General features: G+C 47.6%; 1 protein-coding gene across 2 annotated transcripts in view; it reads right to left on the bottom strand.

Annotated features, from left to right (window-relative positions):
* CFAP92 (cilia and flagella associated protein 92 (putative)) overlaps positions 1 to 4,519 on the bottom strand; it is a 67,137-nt gene extending 62,618 nt beyond the window's left edge. For both annotated transcript variants that reach the window (XM_044252900.1, XM_044252901.1), the window contains exons 1-2: positions 4,358 to 4,519; positions 3,549 to 3,753 (exon numbers count right to left, since the gene is read on the bottom strand). In XM_044252900.1, the coding sequence (XP_044108835.1) occupies positions 3,549 to 3,753; positions 4,358 to 4,495 (343 nt within the window). In that variant the 5' untranslated portion in view covers positions 4,496 to 4,519. The remainder of the gene's footprint in view (positions 1 to 3,548; positions 3,754 to 4,357) is intronic.
* Positions 4,520 to 14,470: the final 9,951 nt, after the last annotated feature.

Raw genomic sequence — 14,470 nt, 5'->3', positions numbered from 1 at the left:
ATGGAAGCTACAAGGAAGAGGTGAAGAAGAGGTGCGATTGGATTCAGTGTTGCAGGACAGGTACTGATTGTGGAGAAAGAGAGGAGGCTAAGAGCCCGCTGGGTATGGCCCCATAGCTGAAGGCAGGGCTCACAACCAGGAAAACCCTTGTGTTTTCAGGAACCAGAAGTGAAGGTGAGAATAGCGGTGAGAAAGGAGCCTTGGGGAACAAATTAGAGAATGCCTTCAAGGCCAGACTCAGAAGACGGACCTGGTTCCCCAAGCCACCAGACGGCCATAAAAAGGTGCAGAACAACGGAGTGCCAAGGTCAAAGTCAGGGCTATAGACAAGTCAGGGAACTACAGTAGGAGAGAGGAGATGGAGAAGAGACCTAAATGCTGAGGGAGGAGCCAGCTGAGAGGCAGAGAGTCCCAAAGGGCCCCACAGAGGCAGGGACACCAATCAGGTGTTGGTTGGAGGGACAGCCAAGAGCTGAGGGCATAGCTGGGTCATGTATGACTCTGGGGCTTCGTGAATGATGCAGTCTTTGTCCAGTAACTGAGAATCCAAGAAGCCGAGAAGATTTAATAGAGGAGGAATGTTGACTTTTGATGGGATGTTCCATTCGAGACCAGCAACAGGTTGAAAATTAACCAGTTCGGGCAGAGGACCTATAGTTCATCCAGATACATTTCCTATCCTCTCTGGAACATGAGCCAAACCTCTCAGGCTGTTGCTTCCCTCCCACAGACAAGAGTTTCAAGAAGACAGCTTTTAAGGAGAAAAAAGGACTTAAGACAACAAGCACACCAAATGCATTTTTATTAAAATGCTGTTTCTACTTACACACAAGACGAACAGAGCAATGTTAGCAATGTCTGTCTCTGGTCCAGGCATCATGTTATCTTAGTTCTTTCTCCCTTGTGCTAGTCAATTTTTAAAGGATTATTTATTTCAGAAAGAGAGAGAGAATGTGCGTGGGGAGGAGAAGAGGGAGAGACACAGACCACCCCTTACCGAGACCATCATCCCATGACTCCAAGATCATGACCTGAGCTGAAATCATGAGGTGGACACCCAACCAAATGAGCCACCCAGGCGCTCCTGTGCTAGTCAATTTCTGAATTGTTTTACATAATGAACATACACTGCTTATGGAAAGAAATTATTTAACATAAGAGGCAGTGATGTCAGGTGTGAGGTAGGGCTTGGGGAAGACCAAGTGCAATCTTTTCAAGTACACTCAGGAAGGCCCATGGCCCTCCCTGCAGGGCCTAGAGCACACTTCCTTCCTTTCCTGGCCAGCTGTTTTCATTTACCTTTCCAGACTTGGCTCCAATGGCCCCATACACCTGCCCCAGCACCCGTGCTCCAATGTGAGCTCACTTCGGGGCACATGTTTACCAGAAATTCTGGTTCAGCAGCTCTGGGAAAGACCCTGGGATCTGCACTTGGGCAGCATGTCTTTTTTCTTTTTTTAATTTTTCTATTTTATTTCTTTTCAGTGTTCCAGAATTCATTGTTTATGCACCACACCCAGTGCTCCATGCAATATGTGCCCTCCATAATACCCACCACCAGGCTCACCCAACCTCCCACAGCATTTGGGAGGCAGCATTTCAGACACATCTAACACAGGTGGTTTTGAATCCCATGCTTTGAAGACATGGGTCTTTCCTTGGGTCCAAGTAAGAAAAGTCTCTTTGAATGCCATTTTCTCATACAGAAACCCTACAGTGAGTAGTTTAGATATAAATCAGTGATTCTCAGCCAGGGGTCATTCTGCTCCCCTCCCCAGGAAACATCTGGCAATGTCTGAAGAAAATTTTGGTTGTCATAACTGGGAGGCTACTACCGGGATCTAGCAGGTGGAGACCAGGACAGCTCCCACAGCAAGAAATGATCTGAACCAGCCAACAGCACCGAGGGTAAGAAAACCCAGATATAAGTGAAAGATGAACAGTCAGAAGGGCCAAATGTCCATGCCAGAAAACCTCCCCAAGAAGGCAGGCTGGAAAGCCGGAGAAAGCAGAGGGTTCTGCTAGTCACCAAAAAAATGGGTTCTGATTCTGGCGCTGCACACACTTCAAGCAGGTGTCAGTCTCCTTTGCTTACTGCAAAATAACTATACTTGTCTGGAGCCACCAACAACAGTGATAATGGTACCAGACGCCATCCCTTCTCAGACGCACATTGCCATGACATTTTCACGTTTCTCAAAACTGGACACGCCTTACAAATTAACGCCACAGCATAGTTTAATTGGCAGCATTTTCATTTTTAAATACAGACAACACACACTCTCTCATTGCTGGGGGCTGGGTACACTCCCATTACCCTGCCTTGAAGCATATAAATAGAGAAAGTGGGAGGGTGCCCAAGATCATTGGCTAGTTCAAGATGGGAGACAGGTTGAACTGAGGTGACTGACTTCCAAGCCTGGATCTTTCCACTCTCCCTAGCTCTCCTTGGAGGTGAGCTCAAAAAGAGACTTTCTGGCATTGACAAAATATTCACCTAGGGGCATCTGGGTGGCTCAGTTGGTTGGGTGTCTGCCTTTGGCTGGGGTCATGGTTTCAGGGTCCAGGGACAGAGCCCTGCGTTGGGCTCCCTGTGCAGCAGGGAGTCTGCTTCTCCCTCTGTCCCATCCCCTGTTTGTGCTCCCTCTCTTCCTCTCTCTCAAACAAATAAATAAAATCTTTAAGAAATTTATTTACCCAAATAAGAATCTAGAGGGTCTCTATGAAAAGATTAATATGGTTGTCTCAGTGTCATGGGATTCTTAAGTTTTCTCTTGTTTCGTGGTGTCTTTTTTATCAGTGAACACCCAGTATGGGGCGCCCAGGTGGCTCAGATGGTTAAGTGTTTGCCTTCTGCTCAGGTCATGATCCCAGGGTCCTGGGATCAGGCCTACGTCGCGGGCTGCCTGCTCTGCAGGGGAGCCTGCTTCTCTCTCTCCCTCAGCCTATCTCTCCCCCTGCTTGTGGTCTCTTGCTCTGTCAAATAAATATATAAAATCCTTAAAAAAAAAAAAAAAAAAAAAAAAACAACCAAAAACCACCCAATACTCAGCCAGGAGACAAGCCAGTGGGAAACCTACATGCGGGTGCTGCCTGGGGACAGGAGTCCAGAAATGTGGCAGAGGTAGAGGTGGTGAGCGCCGCACATGCACAGACACCGCCCACCCTCAGACACAACTCCAGGGGGCAGTACTTCCGGAAGCTCAAGCTTGTCCTGGAGGGACTGACACCCAAAGCCACATGTGCCCCGGGAAGGTGAGATGAAGGAAAAGAGCGGACACTGGCTTTGATCCTGTTCCTGGTGAGAAATCATACGCCTGAAGAAGTGTTTCAAATAGGGGCACCTGGGTGGCTCAGTTGGTGGAGCGGCTGCCCTCAGGTCATGATCCTGGAGTCCCAAGATCGAGTCCTGCATCAAGCTCCCAGCTCCACGGGGAGTCTGCTTCTCTCTCTGACCTCCTCACTCATACTGTCTCTCTCTCAAATAAGTAAATAAAATATTTTAAAAAGAAAAGAAGTGTTTCAAATAAAACGGACACCCAACTTACCGAAAGATCCCATATCTTCGGAATACCCAGTATTCTTTAACCGGTAATACCGGACTTTTCTTGAAACCTTGTCCTTTGCGTCCCAGACCTTCAAGGTTATTTTGTGAAAATTTATTTTCTTGAGTAATTCCTTCGTCACATTGATGTTAAAAGTTTGGGTCCATGACACCCAGACTTTGTCCCCTTCATGCCACGGCCTCACTGTCTGTATAAAAGAACACCAAGAGGCTTTAAGTGTGCAGGACTGGGGGGCTTAGCAGCCTGAGGTTACCCACCCTCACTGGCCTTGCCCTCCAAGGCACTGTTCTCCACCTGTCTGCCTTCTGGGCCTGGCGCTCCCCATCTCCCACCGCACGTCAGGAGATTGGTGTCCTGGCCAGGGCCCTGTCACACTTCTGGGTTTATTGGAAAAAAGACAGAGTCAAAGCAATTACCTTTGCCCATCCTGCCCTTTCCAGTGACTTCCAAGCACTGAGCCAGAGTTGGGCCACAGGCAGGCAGGTGTAGGGGTGTGTGTGTGTGTGTGTGTCCTAGCAGGCAGGTGTGCTCACACCTTGACATACGGGGTACTCACGCAGAGAAGGAAATCACAAGAGCGGCAAAAAGTTTCAAAACACCAAAGAAATGACTAGAAAAAGATACCTAAATAGAAAGTCTGGTAATGGATATTATTAGGTCGGCGTGGACTCTCATTCAGTAGGTCTGGGATGGAACATGATATCCTGCGTTTCTACTAAGCTCCGAGGGGAAGCAAGTGCACTTTCCGCCATAGCAGACTCTATGTGAGGTACACACACACACACACACACCTTTACTCCCGAGTCCAGGAACACTTTGGCCACCAGGGGAAACAGCACCATGTCAACCTTTCTAGGCTCCGCATCATCTGGCAGAAGGAAATACTCAATGTGGTAGTAACGGCGAAACTTCGCAGCAGGTTTGTCCATTTTAGGGTGTTTCTTGTGTTTTTCCATCAAACCTGTATATTTTCCTTTATAACCTAGAAGACATGGATTTAATGAGTCTTGGCTGAACCTCACATGGGAAAGCACATCCATCTCCCCGGAAACAAGAAAGAGCCTGGGAGGCTACCCACCTGCATGCTGCTTGCCCCGCCTGGGGGGCTGAGAGGCAGGTCTGGGCCCCCTAGCCAGTGGAGTAACAGAGGGCAGAAATTCACTGCATGATGCTGAGAGCATGTGCCTCCTTACATTTTTCACCTGTGGCGCTTTGCCTACCTCCCCCTGGTCTTGGCAGTAAAGAGTTCAAGTCACCAATAAGACAGGTCAATTCTAAACATAGTATGTGTCTAACCAAAGAGGCAAGAATGGATAGAACTACAAGGAGAAGCTGGAATTAATCTTCAGGGTGTACTGCAAGTAGACAAAAAAAAAATGTATATCGAGGTGGAGTTCTTTTCTCTGCCCCTGATCTTAGGGGTCCAACCATGGGACTTGCTTTGTCAAAACGTGAGCCTTCTACCCGAAGGCCAGAAGAGTTCTTGGATGTCTGGGCTTCCCCGCCCAGGTGTCTCTGCCTTTCCACAGCAAGACTGTGTCTGGCTAAGCCACATGTCCCAGAGGAGGATGAGAGACATGGGGAGCAGAACAGAGCCACCGAGGGAAACCTAGCCTGGATCCGCTGACCTGCTCATCCAGGAGAACAAGGGATTCCTGTTTGGAGCCCCTGACTTGGGGAGTTGTTTGGGTTTGTTATGCAGAATTTGGTGGGGGGCAACAGATAATAGATATATCCAAACACTCGGAGATTTTCATTCAATACATCTGAGAACTTAAACAAGGAATCTGGTGATGCAAAGGCAGCTTATGTGAACCAATTCTGTAATCTCTTCATCATTCATTCACCTGCAAAAAGCAGAAACAGTACCACCTGCTTTTAGTGTTGAGAGGATTAAGCACGGGAAGCCTATTTAATCATCTACTGGCCGGGCCCACAGCAGGCCCCTAAAATTGCAGTTTCCTTCCTGACTTCTGCTGTTGGCATTGGACACCTCACTTGGGGAAGCCATTGGAGGGAGCTCAGGTGTCCCAGACTTCTGAGGGAAGGTCATGGGCATACCCCTTTTTGCAGGGGGTGTTGGGATTCTGCTCCAGCACTTACCAGTGCTCACTGGGAAGGCCAGTGAGATGATGAACTTGCAGGGGACAGCCTGGGGCACATCAGAGTCGAGGGTGCTAGCAAGCCCAAATGAGGACTCGCTGCTGCACGGGTGTTCAGAGTCCAACTCCTGGGCTTGGGCTTTGACCTTCAGGTACTCCTCCACATCACACTCACTCCCAGACTGGTAAAAGCTGGCCATGGAGGACATGGGCCCCATGCTCACCGGGTCCTCATCCTCCCACTCCCAGGCATTCAGCGACATGCTGCTGAGCACCCACGGGCGTGGCACTCCTGGCTGCTAGAAAATAAAGGCGCTGCTGTCATCTCCTTCTGTTCTCAGGAGGGAAGCCCTGCCTCTTTCAGGATGACCCACCTTCCCCTCCTTCCCATCCCTTGTCCTGTCCTGGGTTGAACGGCCAAGGCCTGGCATGCAGTAGACACTCAACAATGAACCACAGAGAATAGTAGCTTGCAGTGATCGCGAAAACAAGCAACCTCAGCTTCTCCAGCTTGAGTATCTATCCCCCCACAGCCCAGGCTGCTCCTCCTTTCACAAGTCCATCACCTGCACTTCCAGAATGCCTGCTCCAGGTCAGTTACCCAAGGACCGCAAAGCTGGGAGAGAACCCTGTGTTTCCACTAGGAGAAGCGTCAGGGTGAGAGCAGGGCCAAAGCACGGATGTTTGCAATGTAGGGACAGGCGAACCGGGCAAGAGGACAGCGCGTGCAAGGGTCTGGTGAGGTCAGAGAGGGCGAGAACCCCCGAGGCAAGGCAGAATGGGCCCTGAGTGCTGGGTTCAGGGGACAAGCTCAGAGTCCGTGGAGGAGGAAGGCTGGCTAACGTTTTGTTTATAAGGGGGTGCCCAGCTGGAGCGGCAGGAGGAGAGGGACCTTCGGTACCTGAGAGGGGTTGCGCTGGGCAGCAGCCTGGGCGTCACGGGCGCTAGGCGAGAAGGCTCCAAGGACGCAGTCTTGCGGACGCCGGCAGGAAGGCCCGCGGGCTTGGGCTGAGCCAATTATGTTTGACCGTTGCTAGGAGACGGGCAGGGCTCCTGGGGGCGGGACTTCCCGCCTCGGCCGCGGGTCGACCGGTGCACAGACCGGGTCTGGCAAAAAGGTGTATCCAAATTCAGAAACTAGTTGCCTCCTTTCATTCACGCACTCATTCATCCACTCATTCATTCAATCTTTGAAGAACTCCTGCTCTGAATGTGAGCCCCTATTACACGCCTAGCCCTTCCCTACAGTACAGGGAACAGGGATTTCTGCTTCCCCTATAGGGCCATCAGCCCCCACTTCCCATTCTTCAATAAAGGCAATGGAAACAGTGGGCTCTGAAAACTCTAAAAACTACCCCACCTCAAACCTCTTTCACACGGACTCTGCTTCTGTCACTGATGTCCTTAAAATATCTTGAGAATTCTGTCTAGCGATCATGATCCCCAACTCAGAGATGAGAAAACTGAGGCTCAGATTGGTGGGGCGACCTGCTTGAGGTCACACACAGGCGAGTTTGTGGCAGCAGCACTGGACTGAAATCCAGACTAATTCCAAAAGCTGTTCTGGTCTGCAAACACCCTCCCCACCAATCCCCCCAGCTGAGAGAAGGCTAGCTGTTGCTCCCAATGTAGATCACAGAATACCCAAGGGGCTAGGGTGCAGGGACACACCTTGGAGGTAACTAGCAGAAGAAGGCAGGGGCAGGCTTCATGGAGGAGGTGACAAAAGCCAAACATTGGGGTTTGCCAGGCAGTGAAAGCAAGAGAAAATATTCCAGGCAGAGGGAACAGCATATACAAAAGCTCAGAGGGGAGCCTGCATGACAAGTTCAAGTAAGGGATGATGAGGCTGGAGTGGTGGGCAGGGCCCCTGGTACACAGGTGTGAAGGGCAGGCAGGGCTCCAAGATTATGGGCAATGGGGAGCCACATTAGGTTTTCTGTTAAAGGAGAGCAGCTCCACTTCACACAGGTCATTTAGGAGAATGGGAGCTTGGGGAAACTGAGGCTCTGAGGGGAGATATCACCTACCCAAGTCTAAAGAGCAAAACTGTAGCAGAGCTGGAACAGGAACCCAGATCCCCTGCCTCCCACCTCCTTCCTCCCTAGACTACTCCCAGGGGCTGAGGGAAGCCCCTCCTAAAATACTGCCCATCAGCTGGTACTCTCCAACATTCCTCAGGTTGAATCAGTCTGGGCGGGTTAATAAATAAGGGCAGGTTGGGGACACACCCACCCCTGCATAAGAGCAGGCCTCTTGCTCCTGGAGTCCCCCCTGCTGGCCTGAGGCTGGTTTCCCTCCAAAGGGTCCTTGGTCACACTATAACCCAGGGCAGCAGCCAATCTCTGCAATGTCTCCAACGGGGACAGCTCTGAGCTCAGGACTGAGGGACCTTAGGTCTTAGACAAGGGCCCATTGCCTGGTCCTAGATATGCTTCAGAATCACCCAGGAATATGGACATTTTAATCCTGAGGCTTCACTCCAGACCTTCAGCACTGATTCTCCAGGAACAGATTGTATTTTCCAAAGTTAACCACCTCAACAGATTTCCTCCCACAAGTTCTTCTTACAGAGTGACGTTGGCACTCCTCCCATCCAGTAATGGGTCTAGGCTCTGCCCCTCTTGAACCCAGAGAGATGTCTGTAATCATCTCAGACAATACAGTATGGCAGAAGTGACACCATGACTTCTGAGACTAGTTTGAACAAACTCCATGTAACTTGTACCATGTGCCTTGTTCTTTGGGGGACCTCATTTTAAGAATTCAGCCACTATGTGGGGTGCCTGGGTGGCTCAGTTGTTAAGCATCTGCCTTCAGCTCAGGTCATGATCCCAGAGTCCTGGGATCGAGCCCCTGCATCGGGCTCCCTGCTCAGTGGGAAGCCTGCTTCTCCCTCTCCCACTCCCCCTGCTTGTGTTCCCTCTCTCTCTGTCACTCTGTCAAATAAATAAATAAAAATATTGGGGGGAAAAAAAGATTCAGCCACTATGTTATGAAGAAGCCCAAGCAGCCACATGTTAAGTCCACATGTAGATACTCTTGCCAACAGTTCCCAACTGACCCCCAGCCTCAACCACCAGACACACCAGTGTGCCAGGCTTCAGATAATCCCAGCTCCCAGCCTTTGAGCCGCCCCCACTGATACTGTGTATAGCAGAAACCAGCTCTTAGCACCAAGCCATCTCCAAACTGCAGATTTATGACCAGAGTAAATTACTGTTGTCTTAAGCCACTAAGGTTCAGGATGATTTGTTGTACAATAAACGACTGGAACAGAACCCATATTTTTCAAAGTCACCTCCACCAAGATTCTGTCGCACAACCAAGGTTTAGAACCACTGCCCTGAGAGAAATGGTGTCCCCAGAGGTCACAGGAAGGAATGAGGAAAAAGGTGTGTCACCTGGTATTCTGGTGTAAGAGGTGGGTCCACAACCTCACCTCAACCAAGATGGCTTCAGGACAGGCAAAGTCAAGGCATAGAAAAAAGGGTATGTGTTCTGGTTGCCTATTGCTGCATAACAAAGCATCCCAAAACTAATGGCATAAAACAACAGCCACTTTGTTTTTTCCAGTTCTATGGATCTGCTGGGTGACTACTCACTGGTGGGGCCTGGGGGTGTATCATTCTGTATCAATAGGGCTGGAAGGTCCAAGATGCCCTCATGTGTCTCGCAGTTGGTGACCTTGGCTGGGGACCCCCTCAATTCTCCCTCCCCAACCATGTCACCTTTCCTGCTCCATCAGGCTGGACTAGCTTCCTCAGAAGACATTCTCAGGGCAGGGGTCCAAGAAAGCAAAGGTGTAAACTACAAAGCCTCTTGAGACCTTGGCTTTGAAATGGCGCCATGTCCCTTCTGCCGTATCCATTGACCACAGCAAGTCACAAGGGCCAGCCAAGAGTCAAGAAGATAAAGAACCGACTCCATGTCTGGATAGGAGGAAGGGCAAAGCCACATTACAGAGAGGTAGCCCTTGGATGGGAGCAATCCGAAGGCACTCAGTGATGGCGTCCTTCTTTCTCTCAGGATAGGGGAGCCCCAGAGCTTCCAGGGGCTCCCAGAGGCCTTTTGGAAGTTCTCCCAAGCCTCTGGCAGTTGGGTGCCTATTTGGGGAACAGTTGTACCCATCTTCTCCTTGTCATCTCTAACACCCCTTTTTAATAGCTCTATTGGGGTATATTTTATATAAAGAAAATTCACCCATTACAAGTATAGAATTTGATGATTTTAAGTAACCTTAACAAGTGATGAAATCATCACCATAAATAAGTTCTGGAACATTTTCATCTTCCCAGTAAGACCCTTCATGCACATTAATTAATTAATTAATTAATCTCTGTCCTGAGCCCCAGCCCCAGGCCACCACTAATCTACTTCCTATCCCTACAAATGTGACTTTTGGGGCATCTGGGTGGCTCAGTCTTAGTTAAGCGGCTGTCTTTGGCTTAGTTCATGATCCCAGGGTCCTGGGATCAAGCCCTGCATCGGGCTCCCCGCTTGGTGGGAAGCCTGCTTCTTCCTCTCCCACTCCCTGTGCTTGTGTTCCCTCTCTCGCTGTCCCTCTCTGTCAAATAAGTAAAATCATAAAAAAAAAAAGACCATTCTTTCCATAAACAAAAAAATATACATACATAAATGAATTTTTAAAATGTGACTTTTCTAGAAATTGCATATAGATGGCATCATATGACACGTGGCTTGGCTTTCTTAGCAAAATATTTTTGAAGTTCATTCATGCTCTGGCATTAATCAATCCTTCATTCCTTTTTGTGGCTGAATAATGTTCCATCATGCGATATACCACATTTTTGTCCATCCGTTCATCGGTTAATAGTCACTGAAGTTGAACATTTAGGCATTTATGAAAAATGCTGTCATGAACACAGCCAGAAATGTCTCTGCATGGAAAGAGTGTTCACTGCATGGACAGATGTGTTCACTTCTCTTGGGTACACTTGGAATAAAATAGTTGGGTCATGTGGTAGTGATGTAGGTCACAAAGGCTAAAACAAAAAGAATTCAATTTCCTTACTACTTGCAGTTCACTGACAAGTCCTTGAGATAGGCAGAGTGACCTTCCTCTAGGAACTCAACTGCCTTGTTGTTAATACTTTGCTAGAAGCAAAAGGCAACCTTAGCTTAACATCAGCCAGACCTCTAGGATTCTGTAACTCTGGTTTTACGTATAAAAATTCCTTTGGCAGTCAACCAAACCAAAAGAAAACTGACAGAATGGGAGAAGATATTTACAAATGACATATCAGATAAAGGGCTAGTATCTAAAATCTATAAAGAACTTACTAAACTCAACATCCAAAGAACAAATAATCCAATCAAGAAGTGGGCCGAAGGGGCACCTGGGTGGCTCAGTGGGTTAAAGCCTCTGCGTTCAGCTCAGGTCATGATCCCAGGATCCTGGGATCGAGCCCCACATCGGGCTCCCTGCTCAGTGGGAGGCCTGCTTCTCCCTCTTCCACTCCCCCTGCTCGTCTTCCCTCTCTCGCTGTATCTATCAAATAAATAAATAAAATCTTTCAAAATAAAATAAAATGAATTAAAAAAAAAAAAAGAAGTGGGCCAAAGACATGAACAGACATTTCTGCAAAGAAGACAACCAGATGGCCAACAGACACATGAAAAAGTCCTCACATCACTAGGCATCAGGGAAATACAAATCAAAACCACAGTGAGATATCACCTCACACCAGTCAGAATGGCTAAAATTAACAAGTCAGGAAACGATAGGAATTGGCAAGGATGCAGAGAAATGGGAACGCTCCTACACTGTTGGTGGGGATACAAGCTGGTGTAGCCACTCTGGAAAACAGTATGGAGGTTCCTCAAAAAATTGAAAAATAGAGCTTACCCTATGACCCAACAATTGCACTACTGGGTATTTACCCCAAAGATACAGAACTAGTGATCCAAAGTGGTATGTGCACCGCAGAGTTTATAGCAGCAATGTCCATGATAGCCAAACTATGGAAAGAACCTTGATGTCCATTGACAGATGAATGGATAAAGAAGATGTAATATATATATGTGTGTGTGTGTATATATATATATATATATCACATCATATATCATGTGATATATCTATTACATATATGTGTGTGTGGGTGTATATGTGTGTGTATATATATATATACACAATGGAATACTATGCAGCCATCCAAAAATGAATAGCCATTTGCAACAACATGGATGGAAATAGAGGGTACTATGCTAAGCGAAATAAGTCAATCAGAGAAAGACAATTATCATATGATCTCACTAATATGAGTAATTTAAGAAACAAGGCAGAGAATCATAGGGGAAGATGTCAGGGTGCCCGGGACCCCGAACGGAAGTATAAGCTAAGATGGCAGCTGGCGACATGCCAATAGGAGCGGTTTAGGAGACAAACAAGTGTCGTCCATTAAGGAAGTCGCTCTCATTGGCTTGAAAAGAGTGTGCTCACTGCGTGATCCCTGCATGCCCCCATATGCTTCAATATATTGTCCACGCGCTTTTCACATGTACCTCTCCCTGATTGGTTCGCACAGCCTTTATGACTAGGGCGCACGCTGAAGGCGGGGAATTTTCCTCCGGAGAGTGTAGAAGAAGGTACGCTGAAATAAAGAGCTCTTAACATCAGTGTGTCATGCTTCTCTGCGGGCAGAGAACGCGCAATAGAAAGAGAAGAAAAAAATGAAACAAGACAAAACCAGAGAGGGAGACAAACCATAAGAGACTTTTAATCATAGGAAATCAACTGAGAGTTGCTGAATGGGAAGGAGGCATGGGGGGGCGGGATAGCCGGGTGATGGACATTGGGGAGGGTATGTGTTGTGAACACTGTGTGTTCCCTAAGACTGATGAATCACAGATTCATCACCCCTGAAACAAACAATATGTTATATATTAATTTTTTAAAAAAAGACTTTAAAAAATTCCTTGGAAACTTCTTTTATCTCTACCTCCCCCAACCAAGATATATATTGGCAACCATCCTCCAAGCACGTGACTCACCAATATACATCTGAAGGGTCTCATGACTAAGGATTTACTAGACTGCAATAAATAACCTTTCCTAGCAACAGCTGGCCCTTCAAGGTCCTGAAAACCTTGTTTCCAAAATTCCCTAGAGACTTATGCTGTCCCTCACCACCCGCCCAATTTGGAAGTATATGATCAGTCACATTGCACAACCTAACGCAGTTCTTCCTTCCCACCCGTCCTATCCCCGCGCTTTAATAAAACCTACCTTTTTGCACCAAAGACGTCTCAAGAATTCGTTCCTGACCATTTGCTCCCGAACCCCAGTATTTCCACATCAGCAGTTTCATGCTTTCTCTTTTTGGAGAAACTGCCAAACTGTGTTTCCAAAGTGGCTGCCGCATTTCATGTTCCCACCATCATAGTATGAACACTGCTGTCTCTCCATCCTCTCCAGAAACCACTTCTTGTCAATGTGACTTCCCATGAATTCTCATGAGCGTGAAATAATATCACACTGTGCTTTTATTTTGTATTTCCCTAATGACTAGTGATACTGAGATATTTTCATGGACTTACTGGCCAGCCACATATCCTCTTTGGTAAAATGTCTGTTCCTGTCTCATGCCCCCTTTTCGATTGGGTTGTGTTTCTTCTTTCTGAGCTATAGGAGTTGTTTGTAAAGTCTGAATCCAAGTCCTTCATGGGATCTGTGTTCTGCAAAGATTTTCTCCTGGTCTCTCGCTGGTCCTGTCACCTTCTTTTTTTTTTTTTTTTTTAAATATATGATTAGTTGTCTACGATATTTTTTTTTTTTAGATTTTATTTATTTATTTGACAGACAGAGATCACAAGTAGGCAGAGAGAGAGGAGGAAGCAGGCTCCCTGAGAAGCGGAGAGCCTGATGTGGGGCTCGATCCCAGGACTCTGGGACCATGACCTGAGCTGAAGGCAGAGGCTTTAACCCACTGAGCCACCCAGGAGCCACCCAGGCGCCGCCCCCCCCCCCCCCCCCCCCCCCCGTCACCTTCTTAACGGTGTCTTTACCACCGCTGTCCGAAATGCAAAAGTTTTGAATTTTGATGAGGTCCCGTTTACTGATTTTTTTTTTCTTTCTTGGACCATTCACTTTGTGTTGTATCTAACAAATTTTTGTATCGTTCAGCCTGATTTTTAACAGAAGTAAAACTTGGTGCAGATCTACTAACCAAGACTCCTGAAAATATAAAAGCTTTGTCACTAAAAAAAACGATGGCTCACAGACATTCCCAGACACTCCAGGGGACTGCACAGAATGACAAAAGCTTTCTGAAAAACAGTTTGACGGTATCAAGAGCTCATGAAAGGTTCCAACTCCCTGGCCCTGTAGTAACCACTGGGGACACAGAGTCAACAGCTCACGGTGTTGTTTTCATGGAGAAAAACTGCAAAACACCTTGAGAAGCCTCCCTGGGGGACAATGAGGCACCTCACCACTCAGCAGTCAGAGGGAACCCGGTGGTGCTAGAGAACATTTGCGAAGGATTATGCATGATGGCAAGGCTGTTTAGGAGGTACGGTTGACAAAGAAAGATCCCCGCAACAGCATTTCAACCATGTTTCTTTATGTTGAGCTTAATGAGCAGCAGTTCACATCCTGTAAAATTCGTCCTTTTTAAGTGCTTTGACAGATGTATACGGTCATGTAAACACCACTCCAGGGGAAGTTCTTTCATGCCCAAGTGCATGGAAAACACCTGGAAGCAAATAGAGCAGAAGTATCGGGGGTCCCCTCTCCTGGTGACGATTCATTAAAAAAAAAAAATTAGCGTTTTTTTCTGG

Source organism: Neovison vison, chromosome 6 (genome assembly GCF_020171115.1).
Source record: "Neovison vison isolate M4711 chromosome 6, ASM_NN_V1, whole genome shotgun sequence".
Lineage (NCBI taxonomy): Eukaryota > Metazoa > Chordata > Mammalia > Carnivora > Mustelidae > Neogale > Neogale vison.
Note: the sequence above shows the minus strand (reverse complement) of the source record. Positions and strands in the feature narration are given on the sequence as shown.